At 40.9% G+C, this 27,137-nt stretch overlaps 1 protein-coding gene and 1 long non-coding RNA gene across 3 annotated transcripts in view; one reads left to right on the top strand and one right to left on the bottom strand.

The window, feature by feature from the left end:
• The first annotated feature begins 1,808 nt into the window (after window positions 1-1,808).
• Window positions 1,809-9,309, top strand: LOC139756015 (uncharacterized). The gene is made up of 2 exons (XR_011714244.1): window positions 1,809-2,575; window positions 8,919-9,309. It is a non-coding gene; the product is annotated as an uncharacterized lncRNA (long non-coding RNA).
• Window positions 5,013-27,137, bottom strand: part of ssp6 (short spindle 6) — a 123,334-nt gene continuing 101,209 nt past the window's right edge. Inside the window, exons 5-7 of one of the 2 annotated variants that reach the window (XM_071674943.1) lie at window positions 19,730-19,857; window positions 13,715-13,814; window positions 5,013-9,830 (exon numbers count right to left, since the gene is read on the bottom strand). In XM_071674943.1, the coding sequence (XP_071531044.1) occupies window positions 8,890-9,830; window positions 13,715-13,814; window positions 19,730-19,857 (1,169 nt within the window). In that variant the 3' untranslated portion in view covers window positions 5,013-8,889. Of the gene's footprint in view, window positions 9,831-10,364; window positions 13,815-19,729; window positions 19,858-27,137 lie in introns of those variants that run through there. The other variant, XM_071674935.1, reaches the window with a different exon arrangement.

Raw genomic sequence — 27,137 nt, 5'->3', positions numbered from 1 at the left:
TGTGCGCAGGAGGATGGATGTGCTGGAAATGAGATGTTTGAGGACAATGTGTGGTGTGAGGTGGTTTGATCGAGTAAGTAACGTAAGGGTGAGAGAGATGTGTGGAAATAAAAAGAGCGTGGTTGAGAGAGCAGAAGAGGGTGTTTTGAAATGGTTTGGTCACATGGAGAGAATGAGTGAGGAAAGATTGACCAAGAGGATATATGTGTCGGAGGTGGAGGGAACGAGGAGAAGAGGGAGACCAAATTGGAGGTGGAAAGATGGAGTGAAAAAGATTTTGTGTGATCGGGGCCTGAACATGCAGGAGGGTGAAAGGAGGGCAAAGAATAGAGTGAATTGGAGCGATGTGGTATACCGGGGTTGACGTGCTGTCAGTGGATTAAATCAAGGCATGTGTATGGGGGTGGGTTGGGCCATTTCTTTCGTCTGTTTCCTTGCGCTACCTCGCAAACGCGGGAGACAGCGACAAAAAAAAAAAAAAAGATATATATATATTGTAAACGGGTGTCAGATTCATAGACAGTGTGTAAGGAACGAATGACAGAGGACGAATACACCAGTAAACTACATTATGAGTTTACTGGAATAAGCACACACAACGCTAGTTGTGCATTTTTCATGCTGCCATGTTGGCTCGCAGTCCCTGACCTTAACGGTTGAATTGTTTTTCTTGTGGTGGGGAAGACGCTCGTCGACGATTGGTTGTTTATAGGCAAGTGTTCGAAAGTGACCTTTGTTCCAGTTGTAAAACAAGAGCCGAACATAAGGTGGGTATCTGTAAGCCATGATCATGAAACCATGCTTATCATAGATACTTTACAACCATCTGTACAGATCATGCCACACCCGTACTGGGGATCATGATAGTGCTTGATGTAGTCACGGTACTGTAGGAATCCCAGTGTCGCCATGTGTGCATATAGGAGCGGGGGGCTGGAAATCCTCCTCTCTCGTTTTTAATTTTCCAAAAGAGGGAACGGAGGGGGGGCCAAGTGAGGATATTCCCTCAAAGGCTCAGTCCTCTGTTCTTAACGCGTTTAGAACAGAGGACTGGGCCTTTTAGGGAATATCCTTCCCTGGCCCCCTTCTTTGTTCCTTCTTTTGGAAAAAAAAAAAATGAGAGGGGAGGATTTCCAGCCCCCCGCTCCCTCCCCTTTTAGTCGCCTTCTACGACACGCAGGGAATACGTGGGAAGTATTCTTTCTCCCCTATCCCCAGGGATATATATATATATATATATATATATATATATATATATATATATATATATATATATATATATATATATATATATATATTAAATTTTCATTTATATATTTTTATTGAAATAATATTCTAATGTTAAGATCGTTGAATAGCCTAAAAAGCTCAAGTGCTTGGCTTATAAACCTAAATTCTCTAATCCAATCCCACGTGGCGCCCCAGAAGTGTCATCGTAAGTAATATTAATGCTTGGTGTTCTTTTTTTTTTTTTTTTTTAACTATTAAAGAGTGTGATATACAGTGTGCGTATGTGTCTTGTATTGGAGTGCGGTGGCTCCTATGTTGACTGCTCCATCTTGCTACAGTACAAAGACCCTACTGGAAATAGTTTCTAAAACTTTAGTAGGTTTTCCTAGTGAAAGCTACTATGTACCTTATTGTGGTGTATTGCACATGTGTATACCTATCATAATGTACCAGGGTCCATGAATAAAGTAAGTCAGTCAATCAACCGTAATGACGACGCCTTTACTGGGTGGTAGGTGACAGCGTGTTACCTCAACTGACTTAATAATTCTCGGAAAAATGTGTTTGGTGGCCCCACATGCAGCTACACCTGCAGTATTAATCACCCACACTGGATCTTCAGCGGTAGCAGATCAGAAGCTGCTGCTGTAATTGTAGATAACCTAACAATTTTCACGAGGCACCTCTCTTACGGACGTAACCTCAAGCCATTCAGTAGCTTGGAGAGGCGTCAGAAGCTTGTGACATTCGGCTTTGACGTCTGTAATTTACTTTGGGAATAGCTACCCCTCCCAGACGTGGCTTCCCCGCCTCTTAAATACTCAGTTATCACCACAGCAAGTCCGACAGGCAGTTGACTCACCACTAGATAACAAGTGTACCAATTCGGTACCCGAAGTCTTGGCGATGTGATTCCAAACTCAAGCTGCCGTTAGGGCGTCTCCGTTAGATGTCCCAGTGTGACTCCTGGCGTCTCATCTTCCTGGCAAGTTTCACTGTGATGCCGTATCTGTGACGTCCACCTTCGGCAGGACTCGCGTGGGAGCTCGCTTTCGCCCGTCACAAGGAACATCTGTAACAACAAGGGACCTACGGCCATGCACGCCCGCGGCACTCCTGCAACCCAAGGAGCCTCTTGCAACGCAAATCACAAACCAGTAGTTGCCGCATACTCAAGGAGACTCGGCAGCCATGCACTTCTACCACGTACGTGGTCCTGCATCACCTGGCGCCTACCATCACCAGCATCACTGGACTTCCGCCAAGCCTGCCTGGTATTACTCGACCAACTACTTTACCTTCTCTTCACCATAATTATGCTCCTCCAGTAGCCCACTACCCTCTGGTAGGTACCTCACCTTGTATATCCAATCCAATAAAACATTAACGTGTTTCCGTCTACTCTGCTTTACCTCTCCAGCATACCCTAACAAAACACCTCCTCGCCTAGGTACCACAACCAGGCCCTGGGATCATAGTAGTGTTTGAGGCACTCATGGTACTATAACCAGGCCGTGGGATCATGTTAGTGTTTGAGGCAGTCATGGTAGTCGCTTTGAGGTCAAGAATATCGGCTTCTTCTCCTACTCTGCTCCTGGAGTGTCACTGACTATTGGTGTTGGTGGTGTGGGGTCTGAGAAGTGAGTCTTTTGGTGTTTCCTGATGACTGCTTTACTAGCAGCCCCACTGGAGAACTGCTGAAGCTGGTGTCTAAGTTTGGGAGAGCATGCAAGAGGAGAAAGTTGAGAGTCAATGTGCATTAAGGCAATGTTATGAAGTGCAGCAGAGGAAAAAGACAGGTTGGTCTGAATTTTAGTTTGAACAGAAAGAATCTGGAGAAATGGGTGATTTAGATATTTGGGTGTGGACATGTCAGTGGTTAGAGCCATGGAAGCTGAAGCGAGGAGGCTGAAGCCTTGGAGGCATTGAGGAGTGTATGGAAAGAGAGATCAGTGTTTTTAAGGGTAAAGATGGGTATGTTTGATGGCGTAGTAGTTGATGGTGTTGTATTGTTGTGAGGTGTGGGCCATAAATAAGAAAATACAAAAGAAAGCAGATGGAAATGAAATACCAAAGGACTGTGGTGGATGGAAGGTTGATTGAATACAAAAATGATGGGGAAGAGAAAAGTGTGGTAGTAAGAAGAGTATAGTTGAGAATACTGAAGAGAATGCATTGAACTGGACTGGACATACAGAAAGGATGAGTTAGGAGAGGCTGATTAATTGGCATAAATGTTCAAAGTGAAGGTGACAAGGAGGAAGGAGAGACCAAATTCGAGATGGAGGGACGGAGTGAAAGATGCCTCGAGTTATTGGGGCCTGAACGTGAACGATGGTGTGAGACATGCAGGTGATAGTGTGAATTGGAGTGACATGGTACACATGATGTATATAATATCCTGTCACTGGGCTGAACCACAGTATATGAAGTCGTCAGGAAAACTACAGAGAGGTTTGTGGGCTTGGTTGCAGATAGGGGGCTCAGGTTTTGGCACATTATACACTGCATCTAGAGAGTAAATGTGAGCACATGAGGCCATTCTTTTTCTTTTCCTTGCACTACCTTACAAGAAAGTATCCATACTTATAGATTCCATATCCTCCACAATCTCAACAAACACAACACTGACAAATCATTTATGTTCAATAATCACCAGAAAAACATGAAACAATTGTCCTCTCAGCTCATTCTTAAACTCCACCCCACCAGATTTACACCTTGCTGAAACCACACTCTTCAGTCATATATGAGTTATGCTTTCTCACTTATGTTTGGGACATCACCTATTCCTACATCCTTAAGAATGTCATTTTGATTTGATTTTGCAAGCAGTTAATTTTAAGCAGTTCTGCTTATGCTGTCTAACTTCAGGACATTTAGTTCAGCAGCATTATCCTTGGATATATCATTCTTCTCTTAGGTCACTCCTGGATGCTGTGGTGGCTTCAATAATGTTTAGGTCTGATATACTAGTTTTAACATTTTAGTGAAGGGAAGATCACATGTTACTGCCTCTTGTTGGTAAATAGTTTACATATTTTCGTTGCTGTCTTTCATCTACTGAATTGCTTGTTATTCAGTTTTTTATAAGGTTACACCCATGATTGGCTCCTCATCTTCCCATTGCATGAACTGGAAGTTGAAGTATCTGCACATTATTACTATTAGTTCCACTTTTTTTTTTTTTTCAACATATGTAGTTTTGTTAGCATTATCTTGAATTTCTCCAATTTGGTTTTGGATGGTTTGAATATCACTATTTTCATTAATAGCTGGGATATTTACTGGAACAAGTTCACATTTCATATGACTACTCTTCATCACAAGTGTACCTTTTATGATGTACATATATTGCAATTCCACCTTGTTTTGTACTTATGCTTTGTGCACAGGTCTCATGCTGTTCCATTTCTTTTTGTAATTGGTTTCAGTTAGACATTTTTCAGGGAGAGAGACAGGAGGTGGGAGAAAGTGGGAATGGAAGAAGGATTGGATATTGACAGATTGGGAGAGAAAAGAGAGAAATAAGGAGATGAGGAGAGATTTTGTATCCTATGTTGTGAGCAAAGTTTGATGGTACTAATCCCACTGTTCCAGATTTTATACTGATTAAGTTGATGGTTTTTGGGGAGACAAACTTTGATGGACAGTTAAAGGGCAGATCTAAGGACAATGGGAGTGGCAATTGCTCAGCTAGCCAGGCTAAAAGAAACCTAGTGCATGTATACGATAGACTTATGTGCTAGAGAACATGGAGGTGTTTGCAAGAAAACAATGGAACATCTACATGGGTTTTTAATTAGTCCAATCAACTACAAAAGGCAAATTACTTAAACATTTGTTATTGCACATGATGATAATTTTCTTTACATATCTTTTTTACATATTGAAAAATACTACTAAAATAAATCACATTACGAAATGCGACAGTTATACACAAACTGTGAACAGGATGACTAGATCCTTAGCAGAAGGTACAAATGTGTCATATAGCACAATTCTGGTTATCATCACAATAACACAGGGTTTAAAATTACATTGTAGCATCATCTTTTACAGCATTTACATGATCACAATATTCTTTATCATAATCATATTATTAACTTCGTAGTTTAATCTAAAATAAGTATCTGAAAGACTACAATAAGACATTGAAAGTCACCTTTATACTATTATCAAAGGATACATTGCCTTCAGTATCAAAATATCTATCAATTCGAGGCAGCACTTTCACTACTACTACTACTGTGTAACCAATCAATATCAGAACCAGCTGACTTGTACCCTGCCAAACACATCACAAGATTTCTTTCCTAAGGATTTTGGGTCTGTACACTCAAGTAAATACCAATCACCTCTATGAAAATGAATACCAGAGTCAAGACCAATCCTTTCAAAATGTTTTTTCTTTGTTTGGCTTATTCAAAGACAACAGATATGTTTGCAAGAGCTAGAATTCAGAGCTAGTCATCCACTGCAGTATAGCATGGAAGACAGCCTCTTTACCATCAATTGGCAAATCAAAATAATGTAAATCAGTCTCACATTTCGATATTTTCAGTCAGTGAACAGCGAAAGTTCATAGTAATGCACTTAGATTAAATTAGAATTATCACAATAATAACTGACCCATCTTCAGCTACAAGTGATTGAGTTATGTTTTATAGGACATTTCATCCAGACAAAGCTTCTCCAGCATTTACAGTCACTGATAACAGCAGTATCATACAACTTGTGTCATACACTACATTTTCAGTTTTATTAATCAAGAATGGAAGCAACCTAACTTATACACATACATACGCTGTATCAAATACTTCCTGGCATATTGGCCCTACAACTATTGCAAATATTATGAGGTTTTGTTCCATATGACCAGAAAAAAATACAGTGTTTAGGCAAGGACTGTGAATGATGTATCCTTAATTTGCAATTAGATAGAGACTTACACTTTCCTAACCAGTCTCAGCAGATCAGTGGATGATATGTAAGTTTCTCTTCATTTTGAGCATTACTGGAGAAGATAAGTATACAGTATTTACATGTAAGGCATATTGTAAAGAGAAGAATAACCACTAACCACAAACAAAACTTATCAATCTATTCAACACTTGTCTCACTTGGTACCTGTAACAAGTTGGTGTGGTTCCCAGTCTTCCCCAAAGACATTATTATTTTCTATATACCTGTACTCAGCTTTTCAAGTCTAAGCAGCAACCAGTAAAACACAGGCATGCTCAGAGAAATTTTTGTTGGCAGTGAAAATGCATTTGATATATAACTTTTATTAATTATCAGGCTGTAAGGAAAAGGGATCTTATGGTTCATATTTCAGCGAACATTATGAGCAATGAGGTTACCATGAAAGAGCTTACAAAAAGAAATACTTGGAAGGAAATCCTGCATGGTTTACCCTGTGAAAGTTGGCATAAAGCATCACATTTAAAATGTACTGTATATAATAACTACTTGTATATGCAGTGCAAAGTATGAATTATGAATTTGAAGAATCTTTTGTGAATATAAGATTATGATAATATCTGAATTCTCTCTATAACCACTAGATGCCCCAACATTTCTTCATGTAAAAGAAACATAGGTTAGTGATTATTCCTCTTCCATCCACGTTCATCAATAACCTGGAAATACTGTTATGGTTACTGAGAACTTTCTTTGGCACATGTTACTATGCAGAGGCAATGCATTTAGATACTATTACTTAGTACAAAACAATCTATGACACTGTCTTCCATAAAACTGTACAGTAATAATTACTCTGTATAAAAAACAGGGTATCTGATGATACCAAGATCTATCTTTTACCCTAGGGTTTCCAAGACTGGCTGAAAATTCATACGATGTTGTAAAAAACACAAACCTTGACAACTTGTGATTTCAGAACTTGTCCTTACTCATCAGATGTTGTTCAGCTGCAGATATCTTTATATGCTGAAATAACTAAATTATTTTCAGTCTCCGTACACTCTTACATATTAAATGAAAGAAAAGCAGTGGCACAAACAGAATCTTTCCCACATAACATGGTCACTGTACACCTACATGCATTGGTGAATGATTTCTAAATGCGGGGAGTTGTTATAACTTTTTATGATGAACATCAAATATTTTTCATAAAAATGTGTCAATTTTAGTCTTTAAGCAAAGTTTTAACTGCAGACTTGAAAATTCTGGCCATTTCCTGTTTATCCAAGTCTGGCCTAACTATAGTTGAGCTTCCTGTGATCATTGATATTTAATTCAGCTATAGGTAACTTCCCCGTGATCATCCATATCTGGCACAACTACAGTTTAACTCGGGTATCATCTGGAACTGACCCAATTATAGTTAACTTCCTTCTGTGATCATCCATTTCTGGCCCAACTATAGTTGGCCTCTCCTTGTGATCATCTGCATCTCACACCTACAGTTGACTTCTCTCTGAAATTATCCATATCTAGCCTGTATCGTTTACCTCAGTGTGATCACCTATGTCTGACCCAACTTTAGTTGGCCTCCCTTCATAATCATCCATACCCAGCCCAACTACAGTTGACTTTTCTCTGTGATTCTGAGTGTGATATTGAAGCCAGCTTTAAAGTCTCAGTTCTCTGGTTTATGCCTGTGCATTCTTACCACTGAGGGAAACAGTAATATCAAAACAATTCACAAACGTCAATCTAAGAAACAAAACTTCATTGCATAGAAATTACTGGTGTTAAATTTGCCAATCATAATCATCAATGTGTACTTTTTCTCTTCGTTCTTGAGTGCAAGCAGATTATAACTATGGTATGTATGCTTATATTTAAGAAAGTAGATATACAATGAGGAACTTGTTGGCTGCATCACACATGTCAAAGTTTGGAAGTTAAAGAGATGTACTGGGTATGTGAACTTTCAATAAGGATGAAAGCACTAGATGTATGATATAATCACTGTTTTGTCATCTACACTAGTATAAGGAGAAACATGGGAATGTTCAAGTAAATTTGTGCTTTTTCTGAGTATGTCTTGGTAAATACAAAAACTAGAATCTACAGGAAATTCTTGATTATATGTAAGAGTTAGAAATGGTGCTGCTGTGGATCAGGGAAACTTTCAGAGGATAGAGTCTTTGCTCCTGTGCACTATGTTGCCTGTATAGATTACTGTACTGTTGATCTTTCCCCAGCTACCTCTAAAGTGATAACATGTGTATCAAACACAGGAAACTTACAATTTTGGTTTGCAGACATACCTAGTTGCATTGATAGGATTTCTTTTGTGAGTATTTGTGAACTTTGATGATAATGGCTTCTTTTAAAATGTGGAGATAACAAAACATACTATCCAACCAAGTGCATGTAATCAAGAATCTACTGTATCAACAAGAGACTATTAGACTAATGAACTAGCTTCATCTGATTCCAAGAACATGAAATACATTTCTGTGCCTATTAAGAAGTGCTGTTTATCTAGTAAATCTATTAGAAAAGAGTGTATTGTGTTGTAACTCAAAAGACAGAAGTATATTTCTTCCTATAAAAATGCATAACTGCAAAGTTGTGTTGATCAATCCTGCAATTTGACATTTCTTCATATCTTTTTTCACTTTAAAGGATATCTCATTCTAGAATTGTGTTGATAAAGCAAAAGTAATGAATTCACAAGCAATGTCACAGGTGTGTCATCTCATCCCGATCAGGTGGGGAATGTCTGGTGGAACCAAGACAGTCAGCAAGGGAAGCAGCACGTGAACGACGCCTAGTGTGTTGGGGATCTCCTGCTAAACTGGAATCAGAAGCGGCAGGATGGAGGGAACGTGGTGCCAGTAGGCTTTCTGTGCTCTTAGGCTTGGAGAATAGGCAAGTGTGAAGAGGTGCTGGGTCAAGATTTAAGCAATCGCAGGAGAAGCATGAGCCATCCAGAGGAGATACAAGATTTTCTGATGAACGAGGTGCTGGTCGTACTCCTCCCCCGCCCCCCACCACATTTTCTTTATCATCTTCCCTTAGACGGTGAGTACTGTATGAGCGCATCTTATCACCCCTGCCAGCTCCACGGGGTGGAATTGTGTCAATAAATCCATATCCGAACCCATATCCACCAAATCCTCTTGTGGAAAGTAAATTATCCCATGAACGGGGTTTACATTGCTGCCATCGTTGCTGAGCAACACACTGTGCTGAACCTGTAGGAGTATGGGCACTTTGAGCTGGAGAGCTGCACTCTGATGATACTTTTGGCCGTCGGACAGCACCAGGAGAACAGCTGAGTTGAAGATACTGTTGCTGTTGGTGGTGCTGGCGGTTGTGGTGAAGAGGTGAAGGGGCATGAGACTGGGAGCTGTTGGAGGACATGGTACCCCAGTGTTCCTGTGAAGGCCTTACGGGATTCTGGGCACTACAAGGGCTGGCAGGGGGTATGCGGTACTGAAGGGGTGGGGGCAGCACCCTAGAGGAGGTGGGCAGGGGGGAAGAGGTGGTGCTGGAGGCAGGAAGCAGTTGCCGGTGGTGGTGATGGTGGTGCTGGTGGTGGTGATGGTGATGGTACAGGTGCTGGGGCTGACGGCCGGACACCGGGTGCTGGGGGATGCGGAAACCCTGGGCCCGCCATGCTGAGGAAGAAACCACCATACCAGGCAATGAAGCGTCAATCTGAGTTGAAGGATGTGGTGCTAGGTCGCACTGAGAGCAACTGCTGCCATACTGATCAATCCTGCTATCACATTACCATGATAATAACAATCTGACTGTTGAATCAAAGATAAGAACTACAGAACACTGCAGGTGTGAGAAAAGCAATGGTATGATGGCATCAACCGTTCTCAGTTCAAGCTTTTAACGTGTTCAAGGAAACTTTTCCAAGGTATGACAAGTAAAGAATTTTACAAATCCACAAATAAAATATGTGGTTATTACAGAATTAACAGCAGTTCCTGAACACGCAAAAAATGCAAATTTCATGTATTGTAGTAAGTATATCAAAGCTTAGGGAGTGCACTATTTTATTTACAGTGAAAGGTACAAATATATTGCTGATAGGCATTATGAATATTCAAAACTTTAAATCAGAGACAATAATGGAATGGCTTAAATCATTGTGCTTCATGCTAGAGCTACAATATAAGGTCATCTATAATAATCCATGATAAAACATGCTTGAAACACTAACATGCCATAAGTAGGTTAGGTAAATTATATAAACTAACAAGAACTCTTCATATATAAACAATCATTGCACTGGATTGTGCTAAGAATAAGGGAACAGTTGAAAACATATAGAAACATTAAAACCTATACACAATAAGGCTGAAATAGAATTGTTTAAATAAAAACACCAATAAACATCTTTAAACAAGGTTGGTGCGGTATGCAGATAAGGAATCAGCCAAAGCCCCGACTGTTCGGCTCACATCCCCAGCCTGAAACCATTCACCATTTGAAGAACCTTGGGGAGAGGATACAACCCTAGGGGATATGCCTGGCCAGGAGGAAGGTGGATATGGCATGGCAGGTGGGGTGAAGGCATTTCTGTCCCCAACCCTTGGTATTTCTTCATTTGGTCGACAGCCCTGTGACTTTCTTCTGCGGGGTGCTTGACTCCTTCGAGGGCGAGGAGCAGCATCAAGATCAACAGATGCTTCATCATCAGATAAGACCCCATGATCCTCACGAGGCACTAAGCACCGTCGAGGCTGAGGTGTTCCATAAACTGAGGATTCACTAGAAACTTCTGAATATAAACTGTCATAATAGGTAGGAGTACGTCCATCACTAGGACGATCCTCCAGAGAGTTATCTGATGACCAGCGTGCTTCCATAGAATCTGATCTCACTCTGCGTTCCTGTGGAGAAGGAGCAAAACGATACACATCAGCAGCAGAATTTGGCACGTCACGTGCAGGGGTGACTAATGAATCGGTACATAGGGAACGTGAACGGGCTGACACTACCGTCCTACCAGAGTGATCCGTTGTTGAACTCAGGCGATCACAACTCCCTGTCCATGAATACAAGGAATTTGGGCGGCTTTTACGTCCCTGTTGTTGCTGTTCATGCTTGTTAGGTTGATGATGCAATGAATCTTGCTGCCATAGTTTTTGTTTTGACAGAGATTTGATAGACCCTTTCCGTTGTGTTTGCCACAACCTTGCTTCCTCACTCACCCAATCTGAAGTTATGCAACTTTTTCCCTCTATTTCTTTCTCCCCATCCTTATGTCCCCCATCTCGTCGAGATGAGCCTGCACCCTTTCGCTTATTCTTCTCTAAAAGGTTGCTGTTCCACTCAGGCTTTCTGCTGAACATTTCATTAACAGGTTGGTTTTGTCTCTCCTCTCTTAGAGACCTTCTCCATGCAGCAGGGCTGCCAGTAACACCACAGTGTTCATTAACTACAGTGTCATCCTTGACAAATCCACCGACAATACGGTTCATGATAAAAGAATCTGATCCATCTCCTACATCCTGCCTGTTCTCAACACTACTAGATTTGATTTGGATCCTGTTGGTTTGTCTTGGTTTAATACTATGAGTACAAGACCCTTTTATGCATTCTCTAGTGACAAATGAATTTGTTAGAGATTGAGATGATAACCGAAGTGATTCAGACCGACAAATGGATGGAGTCTTCTTCTGTGAGCTCTCTCTTATTTTCTCAAAAGAATTATCACAAAGAGAATTACACGATTTCTGCTTATGAGTGGGCCTGGTAGATTCCCGACCAGTACTTGATGGAACTACCTTTTTAGGTCTAGAGAGGCTCCAGTGTCTTTCCCCAGAATTCTGTCTAGGTCTCTGTGGAGCATGAAAGGAGCCCCCACGCACAATGAGGGGTGAACTTTCAGTAGGTGAAGCTGAAAGTCTTCCAGATGTATAAGGTAAGGATAAGAATGGGTGTAAATGAAGTTCATATGGTCGAACATGAGAAGATAATTCAGAAGTAGTTTTCCTACTGTCTTCTAATCCATACTCTATTTTTTGACCTTCATCTGAGCCAGATATGTTGGTCAATTTATCCTCATCTAAAGAGTTAGATTTGATACGATGAGATGAACTAGGTTCTCTTTTCTTTTTATTTCTAGAACTTTTTGGATGTGGTAAACTAGAAGTACAGTAAGTGAAGACAGATGAATGTTTGGGACCATAAGAATGCTTTGGACTGTGGTCATATACTTCTAGACCACTGAGACTCAGCTTTTCAAATGGAGATTTAGGTTCTTCTTCATTGTTAGGTTCATGATTTACAGAGGTTTTTAACTCCTTGATAACAGAGTCATAGGCAAGGCATTTATCACTTGGCATGCATGATACTGAATATGCTTTGCTCATTTTAAAAGGTGGCTTTATTTTCTTACTTTCGTCTTCAGCTGTTGGAGAATTTTTCTTTAACAGTTCAGTTCTTCCACCCTTACTAGTCTGTTTATTTAACTGTTCCCTTTTGAAACTGTCCTTTCTATTGAAACTTTCCCTTCTTTGGCCAATAATTTTAGATTTAGATGCAAGATTTCTGTCTTGAGATACTCCATCATTCCCATAACAAGGAGGGTCTAAGACAGATTGATTAGTTCTATACTTGTTTATCTCCCCCTCATGCCAATTTTCCCTATCTCGGGGATATCTCCAGGTCTCCGCACTAAGTGCTCTGCGGTGACTCTGGAAAATTTTATTGTCCTTTTCATCTATAACTTTCCTACTTCCTATGCTGTCCTTATTTCCTATCCTCTGCTGTCTCCACTCTACCCCATACACTGAAGAGTGGCTAACACCACACAATGGATTACTACAGCCACTAGAAGGTGGCATATACATAGGTCCACCTGTGCATGGTAAACTATGAAAATCACTGGAAGTATTTGCATAAAGTCTATCTGAACCCCATGGCATCCTACTACTTGTATGTGGACTATATACAATATGTGAATTAACACTAATATCAGAGTAAATACTTGTATCCCATCCGATTAAGCTGTGCACATTACTCTGACTCTCTTTATGTTGAACAGTACTTGCAGCAGTGGCTACTGTGCAAGATGGTGAAGATACCTTATCTATCTTATCTACATTCCTACTCTCATTCTGTGCCTTAACAACAGAAGCTTGACTTTTGTTGTCTTGCGCTTGTGGGGAGGACCTGCCACTCATTCTTCGGCCATGTCCCCTCCCAGTTTCTTCTGAAATAGACCCATCCTCCCTAAAGATGAGTCCAGGAGTGTGATGTGTGTGGCCATGCAAAGTGATTCCTGTTGAGTGCTTGCAACTGTGTGAAGTACTTGAAACACTTGGATGGTACTGGAGAACTGCAGTGGAGTGAGGATTGTGGATAGCAGCAGTCTGGGTATGGAGGGTGGAGGTGGAGGTGGAGGTAGAGAATGAATCTGTGAGGAGGCAGGTGAGGTCCCGGGGGGGCGGGAGAAGCCGGCGTTGTGCCCTCAGCCAGTCCATCAAGCGGGCGTGAGCGATGTTGAAGGCGTGACGCACTGGGGAGGATGCCAACTTACCAGCCAGCAGAGACTTCTCCTGGTGACAAAGACGCTCCAAATCAGCCATCTTCTCCTGCAGGAGACGCTGCAGCTGGATGTACCTCATATGCAATTCCACCTGGTTATACAATCACAACTTGAACATCATATATATATATATATATATATATATATATATATATATATATATATATATATATATTTTTTTTTTTTTTTTCCGCTGTCTCCTGCGTTTCCGAGGTAGCGCAAGGAAACAGACGAAAGAAATGGCCCAACCCACCCCCATACACATGTATATACATACGTCCACACACGCAAATATACATACCTACACAGCTTTCCATGGTTTACCCCAGACGCTTCACATGCCCTGATTCAATCCACTGACAGCACGTCAACCCCGGTATACCACATCGATCCAATTCACTCTATTCCTTGCCCTCCTTTCACCCTCCTGCATGTTCAGGCCCCGATCACACAAAATCTTTTTCACTCCATCTTTCCACCTCCAATTTGGTCTCCCACTTCTCCTCGTTCCCTCCACCTCCGACACATATATCCTCTTGGTCAATCTTTCCTCACTCATTCTCTCCATGTGCCCAAACCATTTCAAAACACCCTCTTCTGCTCTCTCAACCACGCTCTTTTTATTTCCACACATCTCTCTTACCCTTACGTTACTTACTCGATCAAACCACCTCACACCACACATTGTCCTCAAACATCTCATTTCCAGCACATCCATCCTCCTGCGCACAACTCTATCCATAGCCCACGCCTCGCAACCATACAACATTGTTGGAACCACTATTCCTTCAAACATACCCATTTTTGCTTTCCGAGATAATGTTCTCGACTTCCACACATTCTTCAAGGCTCCCAGAGTTATCGCCCCCTCCCCCACCCTATGATCCACTTCCGCTTCGATGGTTCCATCCGCTGCCAGATCCACTCCAAGATATCTAAAACACTTTACTTCCTCCAGTTTTTCTCCATTCAAACTTACCTCCCAATTGACTTGACCCTCAACCCTACTGTACCTAATAACCTTGCTCTTATTCACATTTACTCTTAACTTTCTTCTTTCACACACTTTACCAAACTCAGTCACCAGCTTCTGCAGTTTCTCACATGAATCAGTCACCAGCGCTGTATCATCAGCGAACAACAACTGACTCACTTCCCAAGCTCTCTCATCCCCAACAGACTTCATACTTGCCCCTCTTTCCAAAACTCTTGCATTCACCTCCCTAACAACCCCATCCATAAACAAATTAAACAACCATGGAGACATCACACACCCCTGCCGCAAACCTACATTCACTGAGAACCAATCACTTTCCTCTCTTCCTACACGTACACATGCCTTACATCCTCGATAAAAACTTTTCACTGCTTCTAACAACTTGCCTCCCACACCATATATTCTTAATACCTTCCACAGAGCATCTCTATCAACTCTATCATATGCCTTCTCCAGATCCATAAATGCTACATACAAATCCATTTGCTTTTCTAAGTATTTGTCACATACATTTTTCAAAGCAAACACCTGATCCACACATCCTCTACCACTTCTGAAACCACACTGCTCTTCCCCAATCTGATGCTCTGTACATGCCTTCACCCTCTCAATCAATACCCTCCCATATAATTTACCAGGAATACTCAACAAACTTATACTTCTTTTTCCAAAAGAAGGAACAGAGAATTGGGCCAGGTGAGGGTATTCCCTCAAAGGCCCAGTCCTCTGTTCTTAATGCTACCTCGCTAACGCGGGAAATGGCGAATAGTATAAAAGAAAAAGAAAAATATATATATATATATGTATATATATATATATATATATATATATATATATATATATATATATATATATATATATTATAAGTATAAGTTTGTTGAGGGGCAAGTATGAAGTCAGTTGGGGATGAGAGAGCTTGGGAAGTGAGTCAGTTGTTGTTCGCTGATAATACAGCGCTGGTGGCTGATTCATGTGAGAAACTGCAGAAGCTGGTGACTGAGTTTGGTAAAGTGTGTGAAAGAAGAAAGTTAAGAGTAAATGTGAATAAGAGCAAGGTTATTAGGTACAGTAGGGTTGAGGGTCAAGTCAATTGGGAGGTAAGTTTGAATGGAGAAAAACTGGAGGAAGTAAAGTGTTTTAGATATCTGGGAGTGGATCTGGCAGCGGATGGAACCATCGAAGCGGAAGTGGATCATAGGGTGGGGGAGGGGGCGAAAATTCTGGGAGCCTTGAAGAATGTGTGGAAGTCGAGAACGTTATCTCGGAAAGCAAAAATGGGTATGTTTGAAGGAATAGTGGTTCCAACAATGTTGTATGGTTGCGAGGCGTGGGCTATGGATAGAGTTGTGCGCAGGAGGATGGATGTGCTGGAAATGAGATGTTTGAGGACAATATGTGGTGTGAGGTGGTTTGATCGAGTAAGTAACGTAAGGGTAAGAGAGATGTGTGGAAATAAACAGAGCGTGGTTGAGAGAGCAGAAGAGGGTGTTTTGAAATGGTTTGGGCACATGGAGAGAATGAGTGAGGAAAGATTGACCAAGAGGATATGTGTCGGAGGTGGAGGGAACGAGGAGAAGTGGGAGACCAAATTGGAGGTGGAAAGATGGAGTGAAAAAGATTTTGTGTGATCGGGGCCTGAACATGCAGGAGGGTGAAAGGAGGGCAAGGAATAGAGTGAATTGGATCGATGTGGTATACCGGGGTTGACGTGCTGTCAATGGATTGAATCAGGGCATGTGAAGCGTCTGGGGTAAACCATGGAAAGCTGTGTAGGTATGTATATTTGCGTGTGTGGATGTATGTATATACATGTGTATGGGGGTGGGTTGGGCCATTTCTTTCGTCTGTTTCCTTGCGCTACCTCGCAAATGCGGGAGACAGCGACAAAGCAAAAAAAAAAAATATATATATATATATATATATATATATATATATATATATATATATATATATCAGAAGATTTACTCACTGTACATAAAACACTTACTGTCTCAGTGTATATGAAAATTATAGACAAAAACAAAAAATCTTCACTTGAATGGTGATACATTTTTCAATTTTTTTTCAGCAAAAGTATTTAGAGCTGTATTTTGAAAAATGAGTATGGTATATTTTTCTCTAGTCTAGAAGATGAAATATATGCCCCATTATGGTTAATGCAAGATTAATATCAAAATTTCATGACTTTGATTGATTCTAAAGTAGTGTAAATATTCAGGTAGACAAAAAATGTGGTCATCTGTAATGTGTATGATATTACGGAGAACACATACATGAAAAAAGAAGTTTACCACTAAAATCCTTTAACACTAAGATATAGCACATTAGAGAAAACACATGATATTGCACTAAGTATCCTAAATTAGAAATTGGAGTTCAGGAGACAGAGCACTGTAGATGTTAAAGTGAAATGTATGTGGAAGGAGTAGAAAAATGGATACCCATTAACCTCAAATATAGAGAAAAAGGTAGGAAAGGCGATGGGGTTCAAAATTTCAATGTGAAAGAGCTGAAAGATGTGATGTGACAAAGATAAAGACAGCAACCTAGTAAGCTAACAAATTAAAGGTATGAGAGTAAGAAACAAATATGGCAGGATGATAAAAGACAAAGAAAGAAATCTTGAGAAGAACATTATAGACAAAGCAAGAGAACAATTCAAAACTTTCCCCAAATTCATCACAAGTAAATTTACACTAAAAAAGTAGCTAATAAGGCTGAGGGATTCAGAGGTGAGAGCTGTAGAGGATAGATACATGAGAAACTGAGAGATAAGATTGGAATAATTTCCATGGTGGAAGATACTATAACCTGAACACCAGTGAAGTGGATTTGGGTAAAGGTTTGGGAAAGCATTGAAACATCTAGAAAAAACATAAACAATATACCTCTATAAGGTCTTGACCAATACAAGCCTATGGAGTTTGTGAAATATCTACATATGTGCTCATCATGTGTGCCATTTGAAATATTGTTCATGATGTCAATGGAGAAAGGCAAGGTAACAAGGGAATCAAATATGCAACAATGTTTCCCATCCCCTGGTGTCAGTGTCGCTCATGCACAAGATTCCTTCATTTTTTCAAAACTCTGTGCCAGATTGTTACTTCCTGGAGGTGCTTCCGTTTAGTGGGGATACTTTGTGTCGGGCATGTATCCAGGATTGGTTAAGGGTTTGGTGGATTATGAACTTGCCCTGATATTGATATAAAGCTCAAGAGTAGTACACAAGAAAACACTGATTTTTTTTAGTTATTTGGATGTTCAATCACTAATATTAGTCAAATTCTCACAAAACTAATACAGCTGTTGTAGAGAAATAAATCTGTTTCAAGAATGCTGACCATTTTTCAACAAAAATATATTCATGATAGCAATAACTGAGGGAGTTTTGTTTGATGAATCAAGTCTATATGCTTATGCAGGTAGAGAAAATTTTATGAACTTGTGTCAGTGTTCTAAGAACAAAGTGAAACTGACATGGATGTTTCATTGGCCATTAGTGTAAATTTCTACAATGTCCAAATATGACTACTTAATTCCTACCCAAGAGTCCCCTCTATCTTTATGATGCTCCTGCAGTGCTCATGAAACTAAAATCATCCAATGGTTGGGACCACAGGTCATCAAGTGTAGCGATGATGTGTGTGTGGAGAGTGTGGGGTAATTGAATAGTGAGAGCTTGGTGTATTTGTTGTGGTAGTTGCAATGAAACATTTATCCCTGTGGATAGGGGATTAAGAATACTTCCCACGTATTCCCTGCGTGTCGTAGAAGGCGACTAAAAGGGGAGGGAGCGGGGGGCTGGAAATCCTCCCCTCTCGTTTTTTTTTTTTTTTTTTTTTTTTTTAATTTTCCAAAAGAAGGAACAGAGAATTGGGCCAGGTGAGGATATTCCCTCAGAAGCCCAGTCCTCTGTTCTTAACGCTACCTTGCTAACGCAGGAAATGGCGAATAGTTTGAAAGAAAAGAAGAAGAAAGTTGCATCAGGGGCATGAAGGCTCTTGGGATATACTGAAACAGTTTGTAATGTTGTAGGGATGTGTTTTGAGAAGACACAGAAAGTGCAACTCACGTTTGTCTGGGGAATGTTGCTTCTGATGGGTGTATATCTGCTGGGATGAAGTTAAGTAATCAGTTGAAAAGGCAGCTGTTTAGTGCTTGATGGGTTATTTTAATGAGAATGCGTTTTGTTAGTGTTATATCTGTTCAGGTGAGGGGATCTGTGAGTAGAGGTTGCTGAAGTTTAAGGCAGTGGTAAGTTTTTATCTATGCCAAGGGGTTGGTGGTTAACTATGGAGAGGTTTGGAGGGTCTAGTGCTGTTGCACAGATTTGAGGGCTGAGCATGTTGAGGTAGGATTGTACTGGGAGGATCTTTGTTTCATTGTGTAAATGTTGAATGTTTGTGGTTGCTAGGCAGCCAGTGATTATTCTGAATGCACAGTTGTATGTAATTTGCAGTTCTATTTGCTTTAAGAGGGTGAAAGACTAAGCTGGTGAGGTGTAATATATTATGAAGCATATGAATTGCTTGTAGAGGATGTTAAGGGATAAGCTTTTATGCATAAGTATCATGCCAGTTAGTATTCTAAGGGCATTTACCTTGCGTTTTGCGTCTGTGTTAATGTTATTGGTGTAGATAGTGAATGTTGTATGTATGTCATATGTGATGCTTAGAATGGTTGGTGTTTTGTTCTGTGAGAGTGACTGTCCATTCAAGAAAGTTGTGAACTGGATTCATGTATGTCTGTGATTGAAAGTGTGATTCAAGACTTCTTGGGAAATGCAGATGTTCTATTCACCATATCTTTCTGATATGAAGAATAACAAATCTAATAATCATCTTAACTCTCCTCTGAAGTATTCTAAAAAAAATGAAATATCTCTAATGTACTTTAAAAAATGTCATGATTGGCTCCAAACTTATATGGTAGGTCACATCACAGATAGGGATTATTCAATGACTCATCAAACTAGCTTTACTAAAACCTTCAAGACAACACACTACCTTGTGCACACAGTCTTCAAAAAGTACCACCATCCGCATCCTGTCGCCACACCCCTGGATGAAATTGACTAAGGTTTTGTGGTCTGCCTTCTCCATGTCATGGCCGTTGATAGAAAGAATTACATCTCCTGTGGATATATACACCATGAATTTCAAAAGCAGTCTCTTTTTGAAAGAAAAGATATTTTCATCATAAATAAATATAAAACTGGGTCCTTGTGTAGGTTTACCCTTTATGGAATTAACACATTATGGCTTACCTTTTTCATATCCTGACCAGATATAAAAAGAGATACATCTAAGAAATTGTTTTTCGGCAAAGATAAACCAAGGATAAGCTAACATGTTTTGTGGTGCCCCTTTCCTCCAACATGGCACACTGCTCATCGAGCTGTTCATTTGTCCTCTGGTTAGTATATAAATCGATACCAAATTCATGTTGGGTAAAGTACCACAATCTTTTATTACCACACATCTCTCTTACCCTTGCATTACTTGCTTGATCAAAGCACCTCACACCACATATTGTCCTCAAATGTTTCAGTTCCAGCACATCCACCCTCCTCTGCACAACCCTGTCTATAGCACATGGCTCGCAAAAATATATATATATATATATATATATATATATACCTCGCAAACGCGGGAGACAACGGCAAAAAAAAAAAAAGTGAAGATTTGTATGGGTTTTCAGAAAAGAAGAGTGAATGTTGGGGTGAAGAGGGTGGTGAGAGTAAGTGAGCTTGAGAAGGAGACCTGTGTGAGGAAGTACCAGGAGAGACTGAGTACAGAATGGAAAAAGGTGAGAACAATGGAAGTAAGGGGAGTGGGGGAGGAATGGGATGTATTTAGGGAATCAGTGATGGATTGCGCAAAAGATGCTTGTGGCATGAGAAGAGTGGGAGGTGGGTTGATTAGAAAGGGTAGTGAGTGGTGGGATGAAGAAGTAAGAGTATTAGTGAAAGAGAAGAGAGAGGCATTTGGACGATTTTTGCAGGGAAAAAATGCAATTGAGTGGGAGATGTATAAAAGAAAGAGACAGGAGGTCAAGAGAAAGGTGCAAGAGGTGAAAAAAAGGGCAAATGAGAGTTGGGGTGAGAGAGTATCATTAAATTTTAGGGAGAATAAAAAGATGTTCTGGAAGGAGGTAAATAAAGTGCGTAAGACAAGGGAGCAAATGGGAACTTCAGTGAAGGGTGCAAATGGGGAGGTGATAACAAGTAGTGGTGATGTGAGAAGGAGATAGAGTGAGTATTTTGAAGGTTTGTTGAATGTGTTTGATGATAGAGTGGCAGATATAGGGTGTTTTGGTCGAGGTGGTGTGCAAAGTAAGAGGGTTAGGGAAAATGATTTGGTAAACAGAGAAGAGGTAGTGAAAGCTTTGCGGAAGATGAAAGCCGGCAAGGCAGCAGGTTTGGATGGTATTGCAGTGGAATTTATTAAAAAAGGGGGTGACTGTATTGTTGACTGGTTGGTAAGGTTATTTAATGTATGTATGACTCATGGTGAGGTGCCTGAGGATTGGCGGAATGCGTGCATAGTGCCATTGTACAAAGGCAAAGGGGATAAGAGTGAGTGCTCAAATTACAGAGGTATAAGTTTGTTCAGTATTCCTGGTAAATTATATGGGAGGGTATTGATTGAGAGGGTGAAGGCATGTACAGAGCATCAGATTGGGGAAGAGCAGTGTGGTTTCAGAAGTGGTAGAGGATGTGTGGATCAGGTGTTTGCTTTGAAGAATGTATGTGAGAAATACTTAGAAAAGCAAATGGATTTGTATGTAGCATTTATGGATCTGGAGAAGGCATATGATAGAGTTGATAGAGATGCTCTGTGGAAGGTATTAAGAATATATGGTGTGGGAGGAAAGTTGTTAGAAGCAGTGAAAAGTTTTTATCGAGGATGTAAGACATGTGTACGTGTAGGAAGAGAGGAAAGTGATTGGTTCTCAGTGAATGTAGGTTTGCGGCAGGGGTGTGTGATGTCTCCATGGTTGTTTAATTTGTTTATGGATGGGGTTGTTAGGGAGGTAAATGCAAGAGTTTTGGAAAGAGGGGCAAGTATGAAGTCTGTTGGGGATGAGAGAGCTTGGGAAGTGAGTCAGTTGTTGTTCGCTGATGATACAGCGCTGGTGGCTGATTCATGTGAGAAACTGCAGAAGCTGGTGACTGAGTTTGGAAAAGTGTGTGGAAGAAGAAAGTTAAGAGTAAATGTGAATAAGAGCAAGGTTATTAGGTACAGTAGGGTTGAGGGTCAAGTCAATTGGGAGGTAAGTTTGAATGAAGAAAAACTGGAGGAAGTGAAGTGTTTTAGATATCTGGGAGTGGATCTGGCAGCGGATGGAACCATGGAAGCGGAAGTGGATCATAGGGTGGGGGAGGGGGCGAAAATCCTGGGAGCATTAAAGAATGTGTGGAAGTCGAGAACATTATCTCGGAAAGCAAAAATGGGTATGTTTGAAGGAATAGTGGTTCCAACAATGTTGTATGGTTGCGAGGCGTGGGCTATGGATAGAGTTGTGCGCAGGAGGGTGGATGTGCTGGAAATGAGATGTTTGAGGACAATGTGTGGTGTGAGGTGGTTTGATCGAGTAAGTAACGTAAGGGTAAGAGAGATGTGTGGACATAAAAAGAGCGTGGTTGAGAGAGCAGAAGAGGGTGTTTTGAAATGGTTTGGGCACATGGAGAGAATGAGTGAGGAAAGATTGACCAAGAGGATATATGTGTCGGAGGTGGAGGGAACGAGGAGAAGTGGGAGACCAAATTGGAGGTGGAAAGATGGAGTGAAAAAGATTTTGTGTGATCGGGGCCTGAACATGCAGGAGGGTGAAAGGAGGGCAAGGAATAGAGTGAATTGGATCGATGTGGTATACCGGGGTTGACGTGCTGTCAGTGGATTGAATCAGGGCATGTGAAGCGTCTGGGGTAAACCATGGAAAGTTGTGTGGGGCCTGGATGTGGAAAGGGAGCCGTGGTTTCGGGCATTATTGCATGACAGCTAGAGACTGAGTGTGAACGAATGGGGCCTTTGTTGTCTTTTCCTAGTGCTACCTCGCACACATGAGAGGGGGAGGGGGATGGTATTCCATGTGTGGTGAGGTGGCGATGGGAATGAATAAAGGCAGACAGTGTGAATTGTGTGCATGGTTATATATGTATGTGTCTGTGTGTGTATATATATGTGTACATTGAGATGTATAGGTATGTATATTTGCATTTGTGGACGTGTATGTATATGCATTGTGTATGGGGGTGGGTTGGGCCATTTCTTTCGTCTTTCCTTGCGCTACCTCGCAAACACGGGAGACAGCAACGAAGCAAAAAAAAATATATATATATATATATTTTTTTTTTTTTTTGCTTTGTCGCTGTCTCCCGCGTTTGCGAGGTAGCGCAAGGAAACAGACGAAAGAAATGGCCCAACCCACCCCCATACACATGCCTTGATTCAATCCACTGACAGCACGTCAACCCCGGTATACCACATCGCTCCAATTCACTCTATTCTTTGCCCTCCTTTCACCCTCCTGCATGTTCAGGCCCCGATCACACAAAATCTTTTTCACTCCATCTTTCCACCTCCAATTTGGTCTCCCTCTTCTCCTCGTTCCCTCCACCTCCGACACATATATCCTCTTGGTCAATCTTTCCTCACTCATTCTCTCCATGTGACCAAACCATTTCAAAACACCCTCTTCTGCTCTCTCAACCATGCTCTTTTTATTTCCACACATCTCTCTTACCCTTACGTTACTTACTCGATCAAACCACCTCACACCACACATTGTCCTCAAACATCTCATTTCCAGCACATCCATCCTCCTGCGCACAACTCTATCCATAGTCCACGCCTTGCAACCACACAACATTGTTGGAACCACTATTCCTTCAAACATACCCATTTTTGCTTTCCGAGATAATGTTCTCGACTTCCACACATTCTTCAAGGCTCCCAGAATTTTCGCCCCCTCCCCCACCCTATGATCCACTTCTGCTTCCATGGTTCCATCCGCTGCCAGATCCACTCCCAGATATCTAAAACACTTCACTTCCTCCAGTTTTTCTCCATTCAAACTCACCTCCCAATTGAATTGACCCTCAACCCTACTGTACCTAATAACCTTGCTCTTATTCACATTTACTCTTAACTTTCTTCTTTCACACACTTTACCAAACTCAGTCACCAGCTTCTGCAGTTTCTCACATGAATCAGCCACCAGCGCTGTATCATCAGCGAACAACAACTGACTCACTTCCCAAGCTCTCTCATCCCCAACAGACTTCATACTTGCCCCTCTTTCCAAAACTCTTGCATTCACCTCCCTAACAACCCCATCCATAAACAAATTAAACAACCATGGAGACATCACACACCCCTGCCGCAAACCTACATTCACTGAGAACCAATCACTTTCCTCTCTTCCTACACGTACACATGCCTTACATCCTCGATAAAAACTTTTCACTGCTTCTTACAACTTGCCTCCCACACCATATATTCTTAATACCTGCCACAGAGGTGGTCGAGGTGGTGTGCAAAGTGTGAGGGTTAGGGAAAATGAGTTGGTAAACAGAGAAGAGGTAGTAAAAGCTTTGCGGAAGATGAAAGCCGGCAAGGCAGCAGGTTTGGATGGTATTGCAGTGGAATTTATTAAAAAAGGGGGTGACTGTATTGTTGACTGGTTGGTAAGGTTATTTAATGTATGTATGACTCATGGTGAGGTGCCTGAGGATTGGCGGAATGCGTGCATAGTGCCATTGTACAAAGGCAAAGGGGATAAGAGTGAGTGCTCAAATTACAGAGGTATAAGTTTGTTCAGTATTCCTGGCAAATTATATGGGAGGGTATTGATTGAGAGGGTGAAGGCATGTACAGAGCATCAGATTGGGGAAGAGCAGTGTGGTTTCAGAAGTGGTAGAGGATGTGTGGATCAGGTGTTTGCTTTGAAGAATGTATGTGAGAAATACTTAGAAAAGCAAATGGATTTGTATGTAGCATTTATGGATCTGGAGAAGGCATATGATATATATATATATATATATATATATATATATATATATATATATATATATATATATATATATATATATATATATTATCCCTGGGGATAGAGGAGAAAGAATACTTCCCACGTATTCCCTGCGTGTCGTAGAAGGCGACTAAAAGGGGAGGGAGCGGGGGGCTGGAAATCCTCCCCTCTCGTTTTTTTTTTAATTTTCCAAAAGAAGGAACAGAGAATTGGGCCAGGTGAGGGTATTCCCTCAAGGCCCAGTCCTCTGTCTTAACGCTACCTCGCTAATGCGGGAAATGGCGAATAGTTTGAAAGAAAGAATATATATATATATATATATATATATATATATATATATATATATATATATATATATATATATATATATATATATTTATGGATGGGGTTGTTAGGGAGGTGAATGCAAGAGTTTTGGAAAGAGGGGCAAGTATGAAGTCTGTTGGGGATGAGAGAGCTTGGGAAGTGAGTCAGTTGTTGTTCGCTGATGATACAGCGCTGGTGGCTGATTCATGTGAGAAACTGCAGAAGCTTGTGACTGAGTTTGGTAAAGTGTGTGAAAGAAGAAAGTTAAGAGTAAATGTGAATAAGAGCAAGGTTATTAGGTACAGTAGGGTTGAGGGTCAAGTCAATTGGGAGGTGAGTTTGAATGGAGAAAAACTGGAGGAAGTGAAGTGTTTTAGATATCTGGGAGTGGATCTGGCAGCGGATGGAACCATGGAAGCGGAAGTGGATCATAGGGTGGGGGAGGGGGCGAAAATTCTGGGAGCCTTGAAGAATGTGTGGAAGTCGAGAACAATATCTCGGAAAGCAAAAATGGGTATGTTTGAAGGAATAGTGGTTCCAACAATGTTGTATGGTTGCGAGGTGTGGGCTATGGATATAGTTGTGCGCAGGAGGATGGATGTGCTGGAAATGAGATGTTTGAGGACAATGTGTGGTGTGAGGTGGTTTGATCGAGTAAGTAACGTAAGGGTAAGACAGATGTGTGGAAATAAAAAGCGTGGTTGAGAGAGCAGAAGAGGGTGTTTTGAAGTGGTTCGGGCACATGGAGAGAATGAGTGAGGAAAGATTGACCAAGAGAATATATGTGTCGGAGGTGGAGGGAACGAGGAGAAGAGGGAGACCAAATTGGAGGTGGAAAGATGGAGTGAAAAAGATTTTGTGTGATCGGGGCCTGAGCATGCAGGAGGGTGAAAGGAGGGCAAGGAATAGAGTGAATTGGAGTGATGTGGTATACCGGGGTTGACGTGCTGTCAGTGGATTGAATCAAGGCATGTGAAGCGTTTGGGGTAAACCATGGAAAGCTGTGTAGGTATGTATATTTGCGTGTGTGGACGTATGTATATACATGTGTATGGGGGTGGGTTGGGCCATTTCTTTCGTCTGTTTCCTTGCGCTACCTCGCAAACGCGGGAGACAGCGACAAAGCAAAAAAAAAAAAAAATATATATATATATATATATATATATATATATACATATTCATAATATATATATATATATATTATATATAATATATATATATATATATATTTATAATATAATATATATATATATATATATATATATATATATATATATATATATATATATATATATATATATATATATATATATATATATATAATTGCTTTGTCGCTGTCTCCCGGATTAAGAATACATCCCACGTATTCCCTGCGTGTCGTAGAAGGCGACTAAAAGGGGAGGGAGCGGGGGGCTAGAAATCCTCCCCTCTCTCTTTTTTTTTTTTTTTAATTTTCCAAAAGAAGGAACAGAGGGGGCCAGGTGAGGATAATCCAAAAAAGGCCCAGTCCTCTGTTCTAAACGCTACCTCGCTATCGCGGGAAATGGCGAATAGTATGAAAAAAAAAAAAAAAATATATATATATATATATATATATATATATATATATATATATATATATATATATATATATATTTTTTTTTTATGCTTTGTCGCTGTCTCCCGCGTTTGCGAGGTAGCGCAAAGAAAGAAATGGCCCAACCCACCCCCATACACATGCCTTGATTCAATCCAATGACAGCACGTCAACTCCGGTATACCACATCGCTCCAATTCACTCTATTCTTTGCCCTCCTTTCACCTTCCTGCATGTTCAGGCCCCGATCACACAAAATCTTTTTCACTCCATCTTTCCACCTCCAATTTGGTCTCCCTCTTCTCCTCGTTCCCTCCACCTCCGACACATATATCCTCTTGGTCAATCTTTCCTCACTCATTCTCTCCATGTGACCAAACCATTTCAAAACACCCTCTTCTGCTCTCTCAACCACGCTCTTTTTATTTCCACACATCTCTTTTACCCTTACGTTACTTACTCGATCAAACCACCTCACACCACACATTGTCCTCAAA

The sequence above is a fragment of the Panulirus ornatus genome, chromosome 2 (genome assembly GCF_036320965.1).
Source record: "Panulirus ornatus isolate Po-2019 chromosome 2, ASM3632096v1, whole genome shotgun sequence".
Lineage (NCBI taxonomy): Eukaryota > Metazoa > Arthropoda > Malacostraca > Decapoda > Palinuridae > Panulirus > Panulirus ornatus.
This window is presented reverse-complemented; position numbering and strand designations above follow the sequence as displayed.